Source organism: Pararge aegeria, chromosome 22 (genome assembly GCF_905163445.1).
Source record: "Pararge aegeria chromosome 22, ilParAegt1.1, whole genome shotgun sequence".
Lineage (NCBI taxonomy): Eukaryota > Metazoa > Arthropoda > Insecta > Lepidoptera > Nymphalidae > Pararge > Pararge aegeria.
In genome coordinates, this window is record NC_053201.1 from 11,559,088 (window position 1) to 11,577,053 (window position 17,966).

General features: G+C 34.2%; 1 protein-coding gene across 1 annotated transcript in view; it reads right to left on the reverse strand.

Moving 5' to 3' along the window:
- LOC120633985 overlaps positions 1-17,966 on the reverse strand; it is an 84,928-nt gene that overhangs the window by 10,072 nt on the left and 56,890 nt on the right. Inside the window, exons 3-4 of the mRNA XM_039904423.1 lie at positions 3,715-3,861; positions 108-3,273 (exon numbers count right to left, since the gene is read on the reverse strand). Coding sequence (XP_039760357.1) covers positions 108-3,273; positions 3,715-3,803 — 3,255 coding nt within the window. The 5' untranslated portion in view covers positions 3,804-3,861. The remainder of the gene's footprint in view (positions 1-107; positions 3,274-3,714; positions 3,862-17,966) is intronic.

The window sequence follows — 17,966 nt, forward strand, 5'->3', positions numbered from 1 at the left end:
GATTGTCTCCCTTTATGTAAAACTATGGGTTTATAGAACACTTTTAATAACTATAATGCCTAAGGGGTTTTATCAACGCTTTGATAAATTGGTCGAAATCATTCTACGGATATGGTGGAAGCTGTGCGGTGAGATAAGATCGGTGCGAGGGTGCGTGGGATACCTTCCTCCTCCCGTCTCTGCGGTGTCACGCGCTTGGCCTTCTGTTGCTGATGGCTAATCGGTGGCTGGTATTGAACTCGTTCTCTCGCTTCTGCACTGGATATCCGAATCGGACTGGTCCCAGCAGATTTTCGTATCGGAGACGTCATCGCACCTACACTAACTTGTGCCCGATAAGGATCGGTCATAGGAGACGTCCCCGTATTCCTCACATCAGGAACTCTAGACTCTTTCGATCGATATTGATCGGGTGGTCGGATTCTTCGCTCTTCTTGGTCAGTGGAATGTAATCCTTCACTCAAACTCGGAGCCGATGCTCTACGGTTATACGAATCGTCGGTTGATTCTATACTAAGACTACTCCGTTCTTCGGGTATTATGTCGAATACGTTTTTAAAACGTAGGGAGTTTGATCTGGCACGTGAATCACAAGGCACGGAAGCACGACGTACTGGCACGTCGTGGGTGGTATCATCATCTTCAAGAGCATCAAGAAGCATACTGGCTAGCAGCTGGCTCGACTTGCCGTTTCTCTCTCGTGAGAGGATCGGTGGAGTTATTCTGCTTCCATTAATCTTCTGGCTTCTTTGGGAACTGCCTTTATGTATCCTTTGAACTTTTTCATTAACAGGAACAGGAATTCTCGATTTCTTATTCCTTAAGCTCAAGTTATGATTTTCATCTGAATTGGTAGTGTCAGAGTTTTGGGAGCTGTTCACATATTCGAGAATTTCTAAAATTTCTATACATTTGTTCCCATCGCGTATCTCTGATTTCTGATAGATCCTTTTCGGAGGACTCTCATCTGTCGACGAATTCGATGTCTGTTGTGCTTGCGTAGAAAGTTTCCCTCGAATCAGACGTTCTCCTTTTCTATATTCCTTATCAAGGCTGTCCGAACATGAATGGGAAACCACAGTCTTGCCTAATTTGCGAGCGTTTCTATTGTTATTATTTTCAACGTCTTTCTTCCAATGTTTTCTTAATAGATTTTCATCTGACTTAGCTGCAACTAATTTATTTGACCGTTGACTTATACGCATACATTTATATTCATCTTGGGCAATTTTAGCAATTACATCGTCAATGAGAGCATTTATAATTAACATACATTCTTTTTCCATTTCTTTTTTTGATTTATACATTGCTTTTTGGTTTTGAAGATTTTCGTGTTCAAGGTCCCTTTTTAACTGTTTAACTTTACTTCGCCTCGCACATTCCATACGCATTTCTCTTTTTCTGTGTCTTTTAAATAATCTCTGTTTTATTGTTTCAGGCATATGATCAGCTACAATAATATTTTCCTTTTCGCAATCGCAATCATCATCTTTTATTCTTATGAAGAAGGCTTCGCCTTTTTCTTTTGGAGATATGCTGCCATTTTTATCTGCATTTTCTGGTAATAAATCTAAAACATCTATAGCTGAACGGACTAACTCATTTCTTTTGTTATTACTAATCGACCTTCGGAGAAGAATCGATCGTGGGGAATTTGGATCATCTAAGCTATCAACAAGACTTGTGCAATCAGATCCCAAAAGTTCAGCATCCTCGGATGATGAAGTATTTACTTCCATTGATTCCGTGTGCGGAAAAGCGGAAAACCTTGGAACAATAGCACTGTCGTCATTTTCTTCGTAATAATTTCCTGCACCAACACCACCCAGTACTTCGTATTCTGAGGAATTTCTTTGCGTTTGTACTTCAATTTCATCCGTGTTGGAGTAAAGACCACCGTTATTGTCTATGAATACATCAACATTTGAAATTTCGATATGTGATATACTCGGCATGGTACCATCTGGTGAGTTGATTTCAGGTTCCATACTATGAAGCTCCTCCTGAAAAAGTTTTTGAATCTGTTGTAAGACAGCTTTGTTCACTGTTTCACTTGGAATATTTAAAAACGACTCGGTTTTAGGCTGATTGGTAGGATGTGATGCATCATCAATTCTGAGGCTCTCCGCTGATGTAAAGTTGTTATTTGTTTCAATGCTAATTGCACTTTCACGTATATTGCTACTACAGACGTCCCGCGGATTGTTACAGCCATCACGTTTATTATCACTTTCATACAGTTCCTCGTTGCCAAAAATAATTTGATTGTTAGACGTCGGACTCAAGTGCACAATTGTGTTGACACCTGTATTCTGGAGCTTCACCTTTATTTCTTTTTCAACTATGCTCATTTTCCTATCGTTACCAATCGTTGCATTCATTGACTCCAACTGATCTGTCAATGAATTGAGGCTCTCTACCAATATGTTTGAAACGTACTCATCTAAGTCAATGTTTGGTAATTTCTTATAATTAATCTGTGGATTCAACACCGGATTCCTGATGATTTGTGGAGGTGATTTTTGAGGTGGAACATTTTTAATAGCTGGTGCTGCTGGTCGAATATCTAATGTTTCCGATACAACAATTTCTAAAATATCGTAGGGAGTCTCCAGAGTTAATGGTTTGGAATACGGCACAATGTTGCTTTCTTCATTCTCTGCACTAACTGATCTTTCACTCACTCGTCCGTCAATATAATCGCTTGTCGAAAGCAGAGCAAATGATTCCGACCCTTTGCGTCCAATTTCTTTCATAGTAGGCATCGATGTGGTTAAAGCATCCGAGGAGTCTGTAAAAGATCGATCGTCTATATGAAGTATCGGACTGTCAACTGGAGTGCGAACGATTCTCGTATCTGGTATATTACGTCTGGGTGATTCTACTCTGTGTAGTGAAACATCTGGTATTGGATCTGTGCAAGACGACGCAGCTCTCGCTGGAGAACCTGATGAGTCTGAATTACGGTCTCGGGATGTATCTAAGCGTAACCGGCGCGGTGAAGTATGCAGTTCAGAATGGGATGCGTCTAGAGAGCGTGTTCCACACGGAGCGCAAGGTACGCAAGGACAAGCGCGGGCAGGGGAAGCTCCTGCGCGTCCCCAGAGGCGTAGAAGCGCAGATTTGCGCATATGTTCTCTTTCCCGTCGTGCACCGCCGGCTCGAGCGCCGCACCATGCGCAAGATGCTCGCGTGCCTGATGATGCTCCCGTCGCACTCCATCTGCCGGTGTCTTCACCCTCACCTTCTGAGCGTTGCTGGGCTAACCGATATCTGGAATGCAAAAAAATTACTGTTAACATAATACAGTTTTTTTCATCTAATTTATAAAGAAATATAAGATCTTAAAATTAAAAGATCAAAGATTGACTTGTTGATAATGAATGTGATTTCGAAATTCGGTTTAAGTAATTTGTTTATTTGTTGCTATAATCCATGTAATTATATGAATACGACTAATTTTAATTACTCGTCGAGGCCATTTTGAATTTTAATGAATGTTCTGTTTTCTTACATTTTTAAGGGTTTTAGCGTAATCACCACGCTGTGCAGATGGGTTGGTTGGTGCTCCATTATATTTCTTTACCACCATCACCATCTCACCATCTCGCGTCTTAGGAGAGAAGGGGAGATAGTGACAAATGTATTCTGATCTACCTTCACCACACGACACACCATTGTCGTTTTTAAATATATGTCATAGATTATACGTACTTCCTCATGATGGTCTCGGGCATGGAGTACCTCCGCCGCAGGAGCCCTGGCGACGCAGAGGGCCTCGCTGGCACCTCGCCACTCCACATGTTGGCTCTCAGGCTTGCTTGCTCGCACGTTTCACAAGAATCCTCGCTCACCGCTTTCCTGAAATTAATATTAGGTTGTTTAGTTTGTTTGTTTAAATAATTTATTGCAATCACAAAATAGATAACAGACAATTTTTTTTTTAAAAACCCCGATTTTCAATATTGTGTACATTATTCTACTAGTCATTCCCTTATATTTGATAGTTAAACATTTTGAGGGAGTCTGGGAAAAAAAATAAGTTGCCATTTTGTGGTGGCGGCCATCTTGGATTTAAAATTGGATTTAAGATGGTAGTAGCACAGAGGACGCTGCTGACGTTCTCCGTTAGTCGCCTCGTACGACATCTGCGGGAAGAGGAGGGAGGAAACCATAATAACCTGATCTGCCGTCACCACAAAGCACAGCATCCAGATGATGAGAAAGAAATTTGTCTCTACGGCGCGAGGAGAATACGGATGGAGTTATTATGGCAAACAAAAAACCATCAGAAAGCTATCCGTTATACAGTTGACATACACACAGAGGGGTTAATATTAATGATGATGATTTGCGCCGCATATCGAATTCAGTCATTAACACCGCGGTAACTCAAACATTGCTTCCCCGATATGGGACGAGGTTAATGTGCCAAAGTAATTAGGGTCTATACTCGTTACCAGCGAACCGGTGCAAAACTATCTTTAGTCGTCAGATTGTCTCTTAACAATAGTAATATTACACACACACTACGACAATGCACACATCGCCATCTAGCCCCAAAGTAAGCGTAGCTTGTGTTATGGGTACTTAGATAACTGACGAATATTAAGATGAATAATATACATAAATACTTATACATATAATATAAACATGAGTGTTCATCACACAAACATTTTCCAGTTGTGGGAATCGAACCCACGGCCTTGGACTCAGAAAGCGGGGTCGCTGCACACTGCGCCAATCGGCCGTCAAATATTGAATGAACGAATGAGTACACTTTTATTGTACACCACATAAAAATACAGGAAGAAATATAAATAACTAGTATACACGATGTGTACAATTCGCTGGAATGGCAACTTCGCAGCGGGAAACGCAGCGTTGGACCCCCGACGAGGTGGACGGACGATATCAAGCAAGTCGCATACAGCCGCTGGACCCAAGCGGCACAAGTCCGTGGTATTTGGAACTCCCTACAAAATACCTATGTCCAGTGGACGTCACTTGGTTGACATGATGATATGATGCTATCAATGGTAGCCAAATTCGATATAATATACCTTCGAACTAATAAACGTAATAATAAATAGCTGGAACATCCTGTGTAAATTTTACTCAAACGATAAAGTGCGATATGTGGAACTGGTTGAAACGCGATCATTATTTTTTTTTTAGAACTACCCGTCATATTTTGTATGTAGCTTTAAAATACTTTAACTACTTATATTTCCGAGCGCTGAACGATGAATACCGGTGTACGGATTAACCCGATTGGGTTTTTGTTACGCCGTAACAGATAAATAAATATAAATAAATAAATATACTACGACAATACACACACAGCCATCTAGTCCCAAAGTAAGCGTAGCTAGTGTTATAGGTACTAAGATAACTAATGAATATTTTAATGAATAGTATACATAAATACTTATAATATACATATAAACACCCAGACACTGATAAACATTCATGTTCGTCACACAAACATTTACCGGTTGTGGGAATCGAACCCACGGCCTTGGACTCAGAAAGCAGGGTCGCTGCCCACTGCGCCAATCGGCCGTCAGATGTTATTATGTTAACATAAAAATGTATATTTTTCATTAAATAAATAAATAAACTATAGTTTAAAGTTTGCTTTTACTTTAAATAAATAATACTTTTAATAACAATTTTGCTAATCTCACTGCTAAACTCACTTAAAGAGGCCTTCGAAACCTTTCATTTACCAGGCGCTGACAGCTGTTTCCGATAGAAAACTGATTACAAATTACAATGATGTTCTAAACGGGTTTTCATGATTATACTTCGCGGCCTATCTAATGTTCTTATCATCTCTTTGGTAACTTTTTTGTTTTTTTATAGTGTTATAAAAAATAAAAATCTAACGACACGTTACACACACCATATAGCCTCAAAGTAAGCGTAGCTTGTGTTATAGGTGCTAAGATGACTGATGAATTATTTTATGAATAATACACATAAATACTTCTAAATACACCCAATTATATTCATGTTCATCACAGAAACATTTTCCAGTAGTGGGAATCGAACCCACGGCCTTGGACTCAGAAAGCAGGGTCGCTGCCCACTGCGCCAATCGGCCGTCATTGCATTATCATACTTAAGAACTTAAGGTTTGAGGTCCTTGTGTTTTTATAGTAATAATTGCCGGACCAAGCAGATGGCACATTTGATGTTAAGTGGAAACCCATTGCTTATAAATAGAGCAAAACTTTACACAGCTTTGTAGGCTGCCACGTCAAATATCGTTAAAATTGGTTCAACGGTTGATACTAGCATAGCTAACAAACAAAAGCATACGTCCTGCACAAGGGACGAGGTTTTATGTGACTTTGTCCTCATAAGGTTCGTCCTAATAAAATAAAAAAATTACATATTCACTTACAGTTAAATCATATTGATCTTATATTATTAGATTAGCAATCACTTATTATTAGGTTTACATATAAATTATTAAAAATCAACTCTCAGAAACTTCGATATCCGTATGTTGCGAAATGCGAAGTCGTTGCCATAGTGTAGTCATAAGCGGTATTAAAACATTACAACTGAGATAGATAGATAAATTTGACGTTTGCTAGTTGATATTTGATGAGTTCTCATATTTCATAAAAGCGTGCACAATCAGGCATGGGATATTAAACGTTCTACCGCGCGCTCCATTCTACCCGGGTTATTGGAAATTGTAATAATTTATGGAAACGCGATGGCGGAGGCCGGGGAAATGGAGCGTGGCAAAGAAAATATGCTGTCTATTTATAAAACTGGGAAAAGTGTTTCTGAATGCATAGGTTTCTAAATTACTTAGGAAAAAATTCCCATCGCGGCCTTTGATTTGGGGTTAGACGGCTGATTGGCGCCAAAGGCAGCGGCTCTCTAAGTCCAAGGCTGTGGGTTAGATTCCCACAACTGGATTTTTTTTGTGTGACGTGGATGAATGTTACTAGGGCTAGATGGCGATGTTTCGCCGCAGCATATTTATTTAATTTATATATTTTATTAAGAATTGCTGTAGCGGTGGGAATTGCGCTTGAATCCGCATATATCTGTCTTTAGCACACGTTAACATTTGATTTATCAGCCTTTTAACTGATGAAAAAAAAAAAGAATATACGTTTATATTGGTCCAATATCCGAATTTCCGAACTTAGGACTACAGAATTCCTATAAACAGACATTTAGGACACTAGGACCGACCCAGATATTAAACCTTAGTTAGAACCTGCTAACCAAAAAAATCTTATGAAATTTCTTTATCATGCTTACATTTCACAAAACTTTGCAATTAAGTACATTTATTTATTTATTGCTAAATTATATTTCGCAACGTAAGAATTAATGCAAATGCTAATGAATTTATTGCAATTTGCAACTAAATAACGATTACGCTTAAAAGCATTTTTTTAATAGTTTCGCTACTGTAATTCTTACTCAGCATAATGCCCTCCTTTCGTATTAAGAATTTATTGCTTTGTTTACAAAGACTGAAAAATAAAGGAGAATTCTCAGAATTTATGGCTGTCAACATAAAGATTGGGCCACGAACTTTTAGGGCCGCAAGCGATTTAAAGCTCAAAATATCATGTTTTTTAATTTTTTTATTCCACTATATGTTAGCCTTTGACTGCAATATCACCTGGTGGTAAGTAAAGACGCAGCATAAGATAGTAACAGGCTAGCCGGCTATGGGAGATTTATAAGGCTCATACCCCTATGGATTTCTACGCAGCATCGTACCGGAACTAACTAGCAGTGGCCGAAGCCTCCCACCAGACCAGGCCGGAAAAAGCATATTAACCTATTACCGGCCCACAGGGCACGGGGGACGAGTCCCACAATGAGAAGGGGTTAAGGCCGTAGTCCGCTGGCCCAGTGCGGATTGGTGTAGGTGAAGTTAGCAGAGCATTTGCCAGCAGATCAAAAATAAAACGGAGTTCTCTTCGCATGCAGCTGAGTTCTAGAGTTCCTGATGATTTTTACGAATAGTTCTGGCGTTTTTACCCCCAAAAAAAGGGTGTCAAAAAATGATCTGCTAACTTCCGATAGCAGATCATTTTCGAGCAAATCAAAATTTGATGCTTGTTCTGGACGCATGCAGCTTAGATCTATAGTTCCTGATACTTTTTAATAATAGTTCTGTCGTAAATACTGAAAAAAAAATACTTAAAGAAAATAACCCTAAACATCCTATCGTACACAAAGACCTTTGAATAAAACATTTTTTAGACCCGTACTCTCTCGAAACTCTTTTCTTTCTCACACATCAGTATATAAACTATAATAAAAAAATATTAAAGTTCTTATAAATCAAGTTTCAGAGTCACCACAACAAACATGAAAATTTATTTTCTTAAATAATTACATAAAATAATACAAAACATTTGTTTTTGAAAACCCTACCTATTAAAGGGGTAAGAACTCTTTTGTTTCTGTTGAAGCATCATAACGCCTGAAACATAACATAAAACCAAGCCTCAAACACTGTTATTCGAGACTGCATATCAGACGTCAATATTTTCAATCCAAAAGAATTATATGAGGAATAATTTTTTTGAAAACCCATTAAACCTCACAGCTAAGAACTCTTAAATTTCTGATAGAACGCTACTTACACTATAACACGATAAAAATTCAAGCCTAGAACACACGTACTTTAGACTGCATATCACACTTCAATATTTTAATGTCTAAAAAATTAAATAACAGAAAGTATAATTTTTTTTTGGCAACCCTATAGACCCGACAGCCTAGAACTCTTAAAATTCCGATAGATCACTACTAACACTAAAACATAATTAAAATTGAAGCCTAGAACACTCGTACTTTAGAGTACATATCACACGTCAACATTTTAATGTCTAAAAAATTAAATAACAGAAAGTATAATTTTTTTTGGCAACCCTATAGACCACACAGCCCAGAACTGTTTAATTACTGATAAAACACTTCATACACTATAATACAATTAAAATTCAAGCCTAGAACACACGTACTTTAAACTGCATATCACACGTCAATATTTTAATATCGAATAAATTACATAACAGAAAGTTTAATTATTTTTGGCAACCCTATATTTCACACAGCCTAGAACTCTTCTGTTTCCAATAGAACACTACTAACACTATAACATAATTAAAATTCAAGCCTAGAACACTCGTACTTTAGACTGCATATCACACGTCAATATTTTAATGTCTAAAAAATTAAATAAAAGAAAGTATAATTTTTTTTGGCAACCCTATATTCCACACAGCCTAGAACTCTTTTGTTTCCGATAGAACACTACTAACACTATAACATAATTAAAATTCAAGCCTAGAACACTCGTACTTTAGACTGCATATCACACGTCAATATTTTAATATCGAAAAAATTACATAACAGAAAGTTTAATTATTTTTGGCAACCCTATATTCCACACAGCCTAGAACTCTTTTGTTTCCGATAGAACACTATTTACACTATAACATAATTAAAATTCAAGCCTCGAACACTCGTACTTTAGACTGCATATCACACGTCAATATTTTAATATCGAAAAATTAGATTACTTGATTTGAATTTTTTTTAAGAAACCCATCCTACAGCCTAGAACTCTTTAAATTCCGATAGATCACTACTAACACTAAAACATAATTAAAATTGAAGCCTAGAACACTCGTACTTTAGACTGCATATCACACGTCAATATTTTAATGTCTAAAAAATTAAATAACAGAAAGTATAATTTTTTTTGGCAACCCTATAGACCACACAGCCTAGAACTCTTCAGTTTCCGATAGAACACTACTAACACTATAACATAATTAAAATTCAAGCCTAGAACACTCGTACTTTAGACTGCATATCACACGTCAATATTTTAATATCGAAAAATTAGATTACTTGAATTGTATTTTTTTTAAGAAACCCATCCTACAGCCTAGAACTCTTTTGTTTCCGATAGAACACTACTTACACTAAAACATAATTAAAATTGAAGCCTAGAACACTCGTACTTTAGACTGCATATCACACGTCAATATTTTAATATCGAATAAATTACATAACAGAAAGTTTAATTATTTTTGGCAACCCTATATTCCACACAGCCTAGAACTCTTCAGTTTCCAATAGAACACTACTAACACTATAACATAATTAAAATTCAAGCCTAGAACACTCGTACTTTAGACTGCATATCACACGTCAATATTTTAATATCGAAAAATTAGATTACTTGATTTGTATTTTTTTTAAGAAACCCATCCTACAGCCTAGAACTCTTTTGTTTCCGATAGAACACTACTTACACTAAAACATAATTAAAATTGAAGCCTAGAACACTCGTACTTTAGACTGCATATCACACGTCAATATTTTAATATCGAATAAATTACATAACAGAAAGTTTAATTATTTTTGGCAACCCTATATTCCACACAGCCTAGAACTCTTTTGTTTCCGATAGAACACTACTAACACTACAACACAATTAAAATTCAAGCCTAGAACACTCGTACTTTAGACTTAAAGCATATCACACGTCAATATTTAAATTTCAGAAAAATTTTATTACTTGAGTTGTATTTTTTTTCGAAACCTTTGACATACCACAGCCTAGAACTCTTTTGTTTCCGATAGAACACTACTAACAATATAACATAATTAAAATTCAAGCCTAGAACACTCGTACTTTTGACTGCATATCACACATCAATATTTAAATTTCAGAAAAAATGTATTACTTGAGTTATATTTTTTTTTAGAAACCCTTGACATACCACAGCCTAGAACTCTTTTGTTTCCGATAGAACACTACTAACACTATAACATAATTAAAATTCAAGCCTAGAACACTCGTACTTTAGACTGCATATCACACGTCAATATTTAAATATCGAAAAAATTACATAACAGACAGTTTAATTATTTTTGGCAACCCTATATTCCAAACAGCCTAGAACTCTTTTGTTTCCGATAGAACACTACTAACACTATAACATAATTAAAATACAAGCCTAGAACACTCGTTCTTTAGACTGCATATCACACGTCAATATTTTCATATCGAAAAAATTAAATAACAGAAAGTATAATTATTTTGGCAACCCTATAGACCACACAGCCTAGAACTCTTTAATTACTGATAGAACACTTCTTACACTATATCACAATTAAAATTCAAGCCTTGAACACACGTACTTTAGACTGCATATCACACGTCAATATTTTAATATCGAAAAAATTACATAACAGAAAGTTTAATTATTTTTGGCAACCCTATATTCCACACAGCCTAGAACTCTTTTATTTTTGATAAAACACTACTAACACTATAACATAATTAAAATTCAAGCCTAGAACTCTCGTACTTTAGACTGCATATCACATGTCAATATTTTAATATCGAAAAATTAGATTACTTGGTTTGTATTTTTTTTAAGAAACCCATCCTACAGCCTAAAACTCTTTTGTTTCCGATAGAACACTACTAACACTATAACATAATTAAAATTCAAGCCTAGAACACTCGTACTTTAGACTGCATATCACACGTCAATATTAAAATATCGAAAAAATTACATAACAGACAGTTTAATTATTTTTGGCAACCCTATATTCCACACAGCCTAGAACTCTTTTGTTTCCGATAGAACACTACTAACACTATAACATAATTAAAATACAAGCCTAGAACACTCGTTCTTTAGACTGCATATCACACGTCAATATTTTCATATCAAAAAAATTAAATAACAGAAAGTATAATTATTTTTGGCAACCCTATAGACCACACAGCCTAGAACTCTTTAATTACTGATAGAACACTTCTTACACTATATCACAATTAAAATTCAAGCCTAGAACACACGTACTTTAGACTGCATATCACACGTCAATATTTTAATATCGAAAAAATTACATAACAGAAAGTTTAATTATTTTTGGCAACCCTATATTCCACACAGCCTAGAACTCTTTAATTTTTGATAAAACACTACTAACACTAAAACATAATTAAAATTGAAGCCTAGAACACTCGTACTTTAGACTGCATATCACACGTAAATATTTTAATGTCTAAAAAATTAAATAACAGAGTGTATAATTTTTTTTGGCAACCCTATAGACCACACAGCCTAGAACTCTTTAATTTTTGATAAACCACTTCCTACACTATGACACAATTAAAATTCAAGCCTAGAACACTCGTACTTTAGACTGCATATCACACGTCAATATTTTAATATCGAATAAATTACATAACAGAAAGTTTAATTATTTTTGGCAACCCTATATTCCACACAGCCTAGAACTCTTTTGTTTCCGATAGAACACAACTTACACTATAATATAATTAAAATTCAAGCCTAGAACACTCGTACTTTAGACTGCATATCACACGTCAATATTTTAATATCGAAAAATTAAATTACTTGGTTTGTATTTTTTTTTAAGAAACCCATCCTACAGCCTAGAACTCTTTTGTTTCCGATAGAACACTACTTTCACTAAAACATAAATAAAATTGAAGCCTAGAACACTCGTACTTTAGACTGCATATCACACGTCAATATTTTAATATCGAATAAATTACATAACAGAAACTTTAATTATTTTTGGCAACCCTATAGACAACACAGCCTAGAACTCTTTAATTTTTGATAAAACACTTCTTACACTATAACACAATTAAAATTCAAGCCTAGAACACTTGTACTTTAGACTGCATATCACACGTCAATATTTTAATATCGAATAAATTACATAACAGAAAGTATAATTATTTTTGGCAACCCTATAGACCACACAGCCTAGAACTCTTTTATTTTTGATAAAACACTACTAACACTATAACATAATTAAAATTCAAGCCTAGAACTCTCGTACTTTAGACTGCATATCACATGTCAATATTTTAATATCGAAAAATTAGATTACTTGGTTTGTATTTTTTTTAAGAAACCCATCCTACAGCCTAAAACTCTTTTGTTTCCGATAGAACACTACTAACACTATAACATAATTAAAATTCAAGCCTAGAACACTCGTACTTTTGACTGCATATCACACGTCAATATTTAAATTTCAGAAAAAATTTATTACTTGAGTTATATTTTTTTTTAGAAACCCTTGACATACCACAGCCTAGAACTCTTTTGTTTCCGATAGAACACTACTAACACTATAACATAAATAAAATTCAAGCCTAGAACACTCGTACTTTAGACTGCATATCACACGTCAATATTTAAATATCGAAAAAATTACATAACAGACAGTTTAATTATTTTTGGCAACCCTATATTCCACACAGCCTAGAACTCTTTTGTTTCCGATAGAACACTACTAACACTATAACATAATTAAAATTCAAGCCTAGAACACTCGTACTTTAGACTGCATATCACACGTCAATATTTTAATATCGAATAAATTACATAACAGAAAGTTTAATTATTTTTGGCAACCCTATAGACAACACAGCCTAGAACTCTTTAATTTTTGATAAAACACTTCTTACACTATAACACAATTAAAATTCAAGCCTAGAACACTTGTACTTTAGACTGCATATCACCCGTCAATATTTTAATATCGAATAAATTACATAACAGAAAGTTTAATTATTTTTGGCAACCCTATATTCCACACAGCCTAGAACTCTTTAATTTTTGATAAAACACTACTAACACTACAACACAATTAAAATTCAAGTCTAGAACACTCGTACTTTAGACTGCATATCACACGTCAATATTTAAATTTCAGAAAAATTTTATTACTTGAGTTGTATTTTTTTTCGAAACCTTTGACATACCACAGCCTAGAACTCTTTTGTTTCCGATAGAACACTACTAACAATATAACATAATTAAAATTGAAGCCTAGAACACTCGTACTTTAGACTGCATATCACACGTCAATATTTTAATATCGAATAAATTACATAACAGAAAGTTTAATTATTTTTGGCAACCCTATAGACAACACAGCCTAGAACTCTTTAATTTTTGATAAAACACTTCTTACACTATAACACAATTAATATTCAAGCCTAGAACACTTGTACTTTAGACTGCATATCACACGTCAATATTTTAATATCGAATAAATTACATAACAGAAAGTTTAATTATTTTTGGCAACCCTATATTCCACACAGCCTAGAACTCTTTAATTTTTGATAAAACACTACTAACACTACAACACAATTAAAATTCAAGTCTAGAACACTCGTACTTTAGACTGCATATCACACGTCAATATTTAAATTTCAGAAAAATTTTATTACTTGAGTTGTATTTTTTTTCGAAACCTTTGACATACCACAGCCTAGAACTCTTTTGTTTCCGATAGAACACTACTAACAATATAACATAATTAAAATTCAAGCCTAGAACACTCGTACTTTTGACTGCATATCACACGTCAATATTTAAATTTCAGAAAAAATTTATTACTTGAGTTATATTTTTTTTTAGAAACCCTTGACATACCACAGCCTAGAACTCTTTTGTTTCCGATAGAACACTACTAACACTATAACATAATTAAAATTCAAGCCTAGAACACTCGTACTTTAGACTGCATATCACACGTCAATATTTAAATATCGAAAAAATTACATAACAGACAGTTTAATTATTTTTGGCAACCCTATATTCCACACAGCCTAGAACTCTTTTGTTTCCGATAGAACACTACTAACACTATAACATAATTAAAATTCAAGCCTAGAACACTCGTACTTTAGACTGAATATCACACGTCAATATTTAAATATCGAAAAAATTACATAACAGACAGTTTAATTATTTTTGGCAACCCTATATTCCACACAGCCTAGAACTCTTTTGTTTCCGATAGAACACTACTAACACTATAATATAATTAAAATTCAAGCCTAGAACACTCGTACTTTAGACTGCATATCACACGTCAATATTTTAATATCGAAAAATTAAATTACTTGGTTTGTATTTTTTTTTAAGAAACCCATCCTACAGCCTATAACTCTTTTGTTTCCGATAGAACACTACTTACACTAAAACATAATTTAAATTGAAGCCTAGAACACTCGTACTTTAGACTGCATATCACACGTCAATATTTTAATATCGAAAAAATTAAATAACAGAAAGTATAATTATTTTTGGCAACCCTATAGACCACACAGCCTAGAACTCTTTAATTACTGATAGAACACTTCTTACACTATATCACAATTAAAATTCAAGCCTAGAACACACGTACTTTAGACTGCATATCACACGTCAATATTTTAATATCGAAAAAATTACATAACAGAAAGTTTAATTATTTTTGGCAACCCTATATTCCACACAGCCTAGAACTCTTTAATTTTTGATAAAACACTACTAACACTATAACATAATTAAAATTCAAGCCTAGAACTCTCGTACTTTAGACTGCATATCACATGTCAATATTTTAATATCGAAAAATTAGATTACTTGGTTTGTTTTTTTTTTAAGAAACCCATCTTACAGCCTAAAACTCTTTTGTTTCCGATAGAACACTACTTACACTAAAACATAATTAAAATTGAAGCCTAGAACACTCGTACTTTAGACTGCATATCACACGTAAATATTTTAATGTCTAAAAAATTAAATTACAGAGTGTATAATTTTATTTGGCAACCCTATAGACCACACAGCCTAGAACTCTTTAATTTTTGATAAACCACTTCCTACACTATGACACAATTAAAATTCAAGCCTAGAACACTCGTACTTTAGACTGCATATCACACGTCAATATTACATAATACACGTCGCACTAGCCGGCGAGTTCTGGTATAAGTATGATGGCCTCAGAAGCAAACGCGAATCCGCCACTTCAAGAACTAAAATAACACCCCATCTTATTATATACACAACATGTGGTACCAGAAATGCCCAATAATAATTTACATGAAGCCATAGTCATGCCATCTGAGCCGAAAAGCTGGACAAAAAAAAAACAGAAAATTGATAATTAAATAAGCTTACCTGTAAGTGAAATTCAATCATAATTATACGAAGGGGATTAGTTAACCTAACTTATATATACTTATATAGATGTAGTCTCACATTTGAGTCGCTACTGCTGAACACTATTTTTGAGAAAACATTTCATATATGTGTGCAGATATTTTTTAATTTTCTTTGTGGGTAGGAAGTACTTTTGCTTGTCGGTCCACCTTTGGGACAACTTATTCCTTTTAGAGTTATGTATCAATATTTTCGGAACCTCTCTAGGGTATAATACCCTGGGTGGGAGGAAATAACTAATCCCCTTCGGACAAGGCACCTTCGTATAATTATGATTGAATTTCACTAACAGGTAAGCTCATTTAATCATCAATTATATATCAGTGCCTTGTCCTTATGGATTAGTTAACCTAACTTATATATACTTATATGTATACTTTTGGAGCAAGTTCCGAAAATAATTACTTACAACTAGGCTACGTTAATGTTGTACTCAACCAGCCTGGATAAGTTACTTATGTAGTCCAAGAAAGTAAGAAAAATTAAACTTAAGTGACTGTATTTATGATAATAAAATATAATAATCTTTAGTTCCTCCTATAATAATTTTATTATTATGAATAAACCTTATTATAAAAAACAAGGTTCAACAATGAATCGATAGCAAAGTATTTAATTTTATTATTAAATTAAGTTCTCTTTTAATCGTTGTTAACTACATGTATTTTTAATGTGTTAGTAGTGTTCTATCGGAAACAAAAGAGTTCTAGGCTGTGTGGAATATAGGGTTGCCAAAAATAATTAAACTTTCTGTTATGTAATTTTTTCGATATTAAAATATTGACGTGTGATATGCAGTCTAAAGTACGAGTGTTCTAGGCTTGAATTTTAAATATGTTATAGTGTTAGTAGTGTTCTATCGGAAACTGAAGAGTTCTAGGCTGTGTGGAATATCGGGTTGCCAAAAATAAATAAACTTTCTGTTATGTAATTTTTTCGATATTAAAATATTGACGTGTGATATGCAGTCTAAAGTATGTGTGTTCTAGGCTTCAATTTTAATTGTGTTATAGTGTAAGAAGTGTTCTATCAGTAATTAAAGAGTTCTAGGCTGTGTGGAATATAGGGTTGCCAAAAATAATTAAACTTTCTATTATGTAATTTTTTCGATATTAAAATATTGACGTGTGATATGCAGTCTAAAGTACGAGTGTTCTAGGCTTGAATTTTAATTATGTTATAGTGTTAGTAGTGTTTTATCAAAAATTAAAGAGTTCTAGGCTGTGTGGAATATAGGGTTGCCAAAAATAATTAAACTTTCTGTTATGTAATTTTTTCGATATTAAAATATTGACGTGTGATATGCAGTCTAAAGTACGTGTGTTCTAGGCTTGAATTTTAATTATGTTTTAGTGTAAGTAGTGTTCTATCGGAAACGAAAGAGTTTTAGGCTGTAGGATGGGTTTCTTAAAAAAAATACAAACCAAGTAATCTAATTTTTCGATATTAAAATATTGACATGTGATATGCAGTCTAAAGTACGAGAGTTCTAGGCTTGAATTTTAATTATGTTATAGTGTTAGTAGTGTTTTATCAAAAATTAAAGAGTTCTAGGCTGTGTGGAATATAGGGTTGCCAAAAATAATTAAACTTTCTGTTATGTAATTTTTTCGATATTAAAATATTGACGTGTGATATGCAGTCTAAAGTACGTGTGTTCTAGGCTTGAATTTTAATTGTGATATAGTGTAAGAAGTGTTCTATCAGTAATTAAAGAGTTCTAGGCTGTGTGGTCTATAGGGTTGCCAAAAATAATTATACTTTCTGTTATTTAATTTTTTCGATATGAAAATATTGACGTGTGATATGCAGTCTAAAGAACGAGTGTTCTAGGCTTGTATTTTAATTATGTTATAGTGTTAGTAGTGTTCTATCGGAAACAAAAGAGTTCTA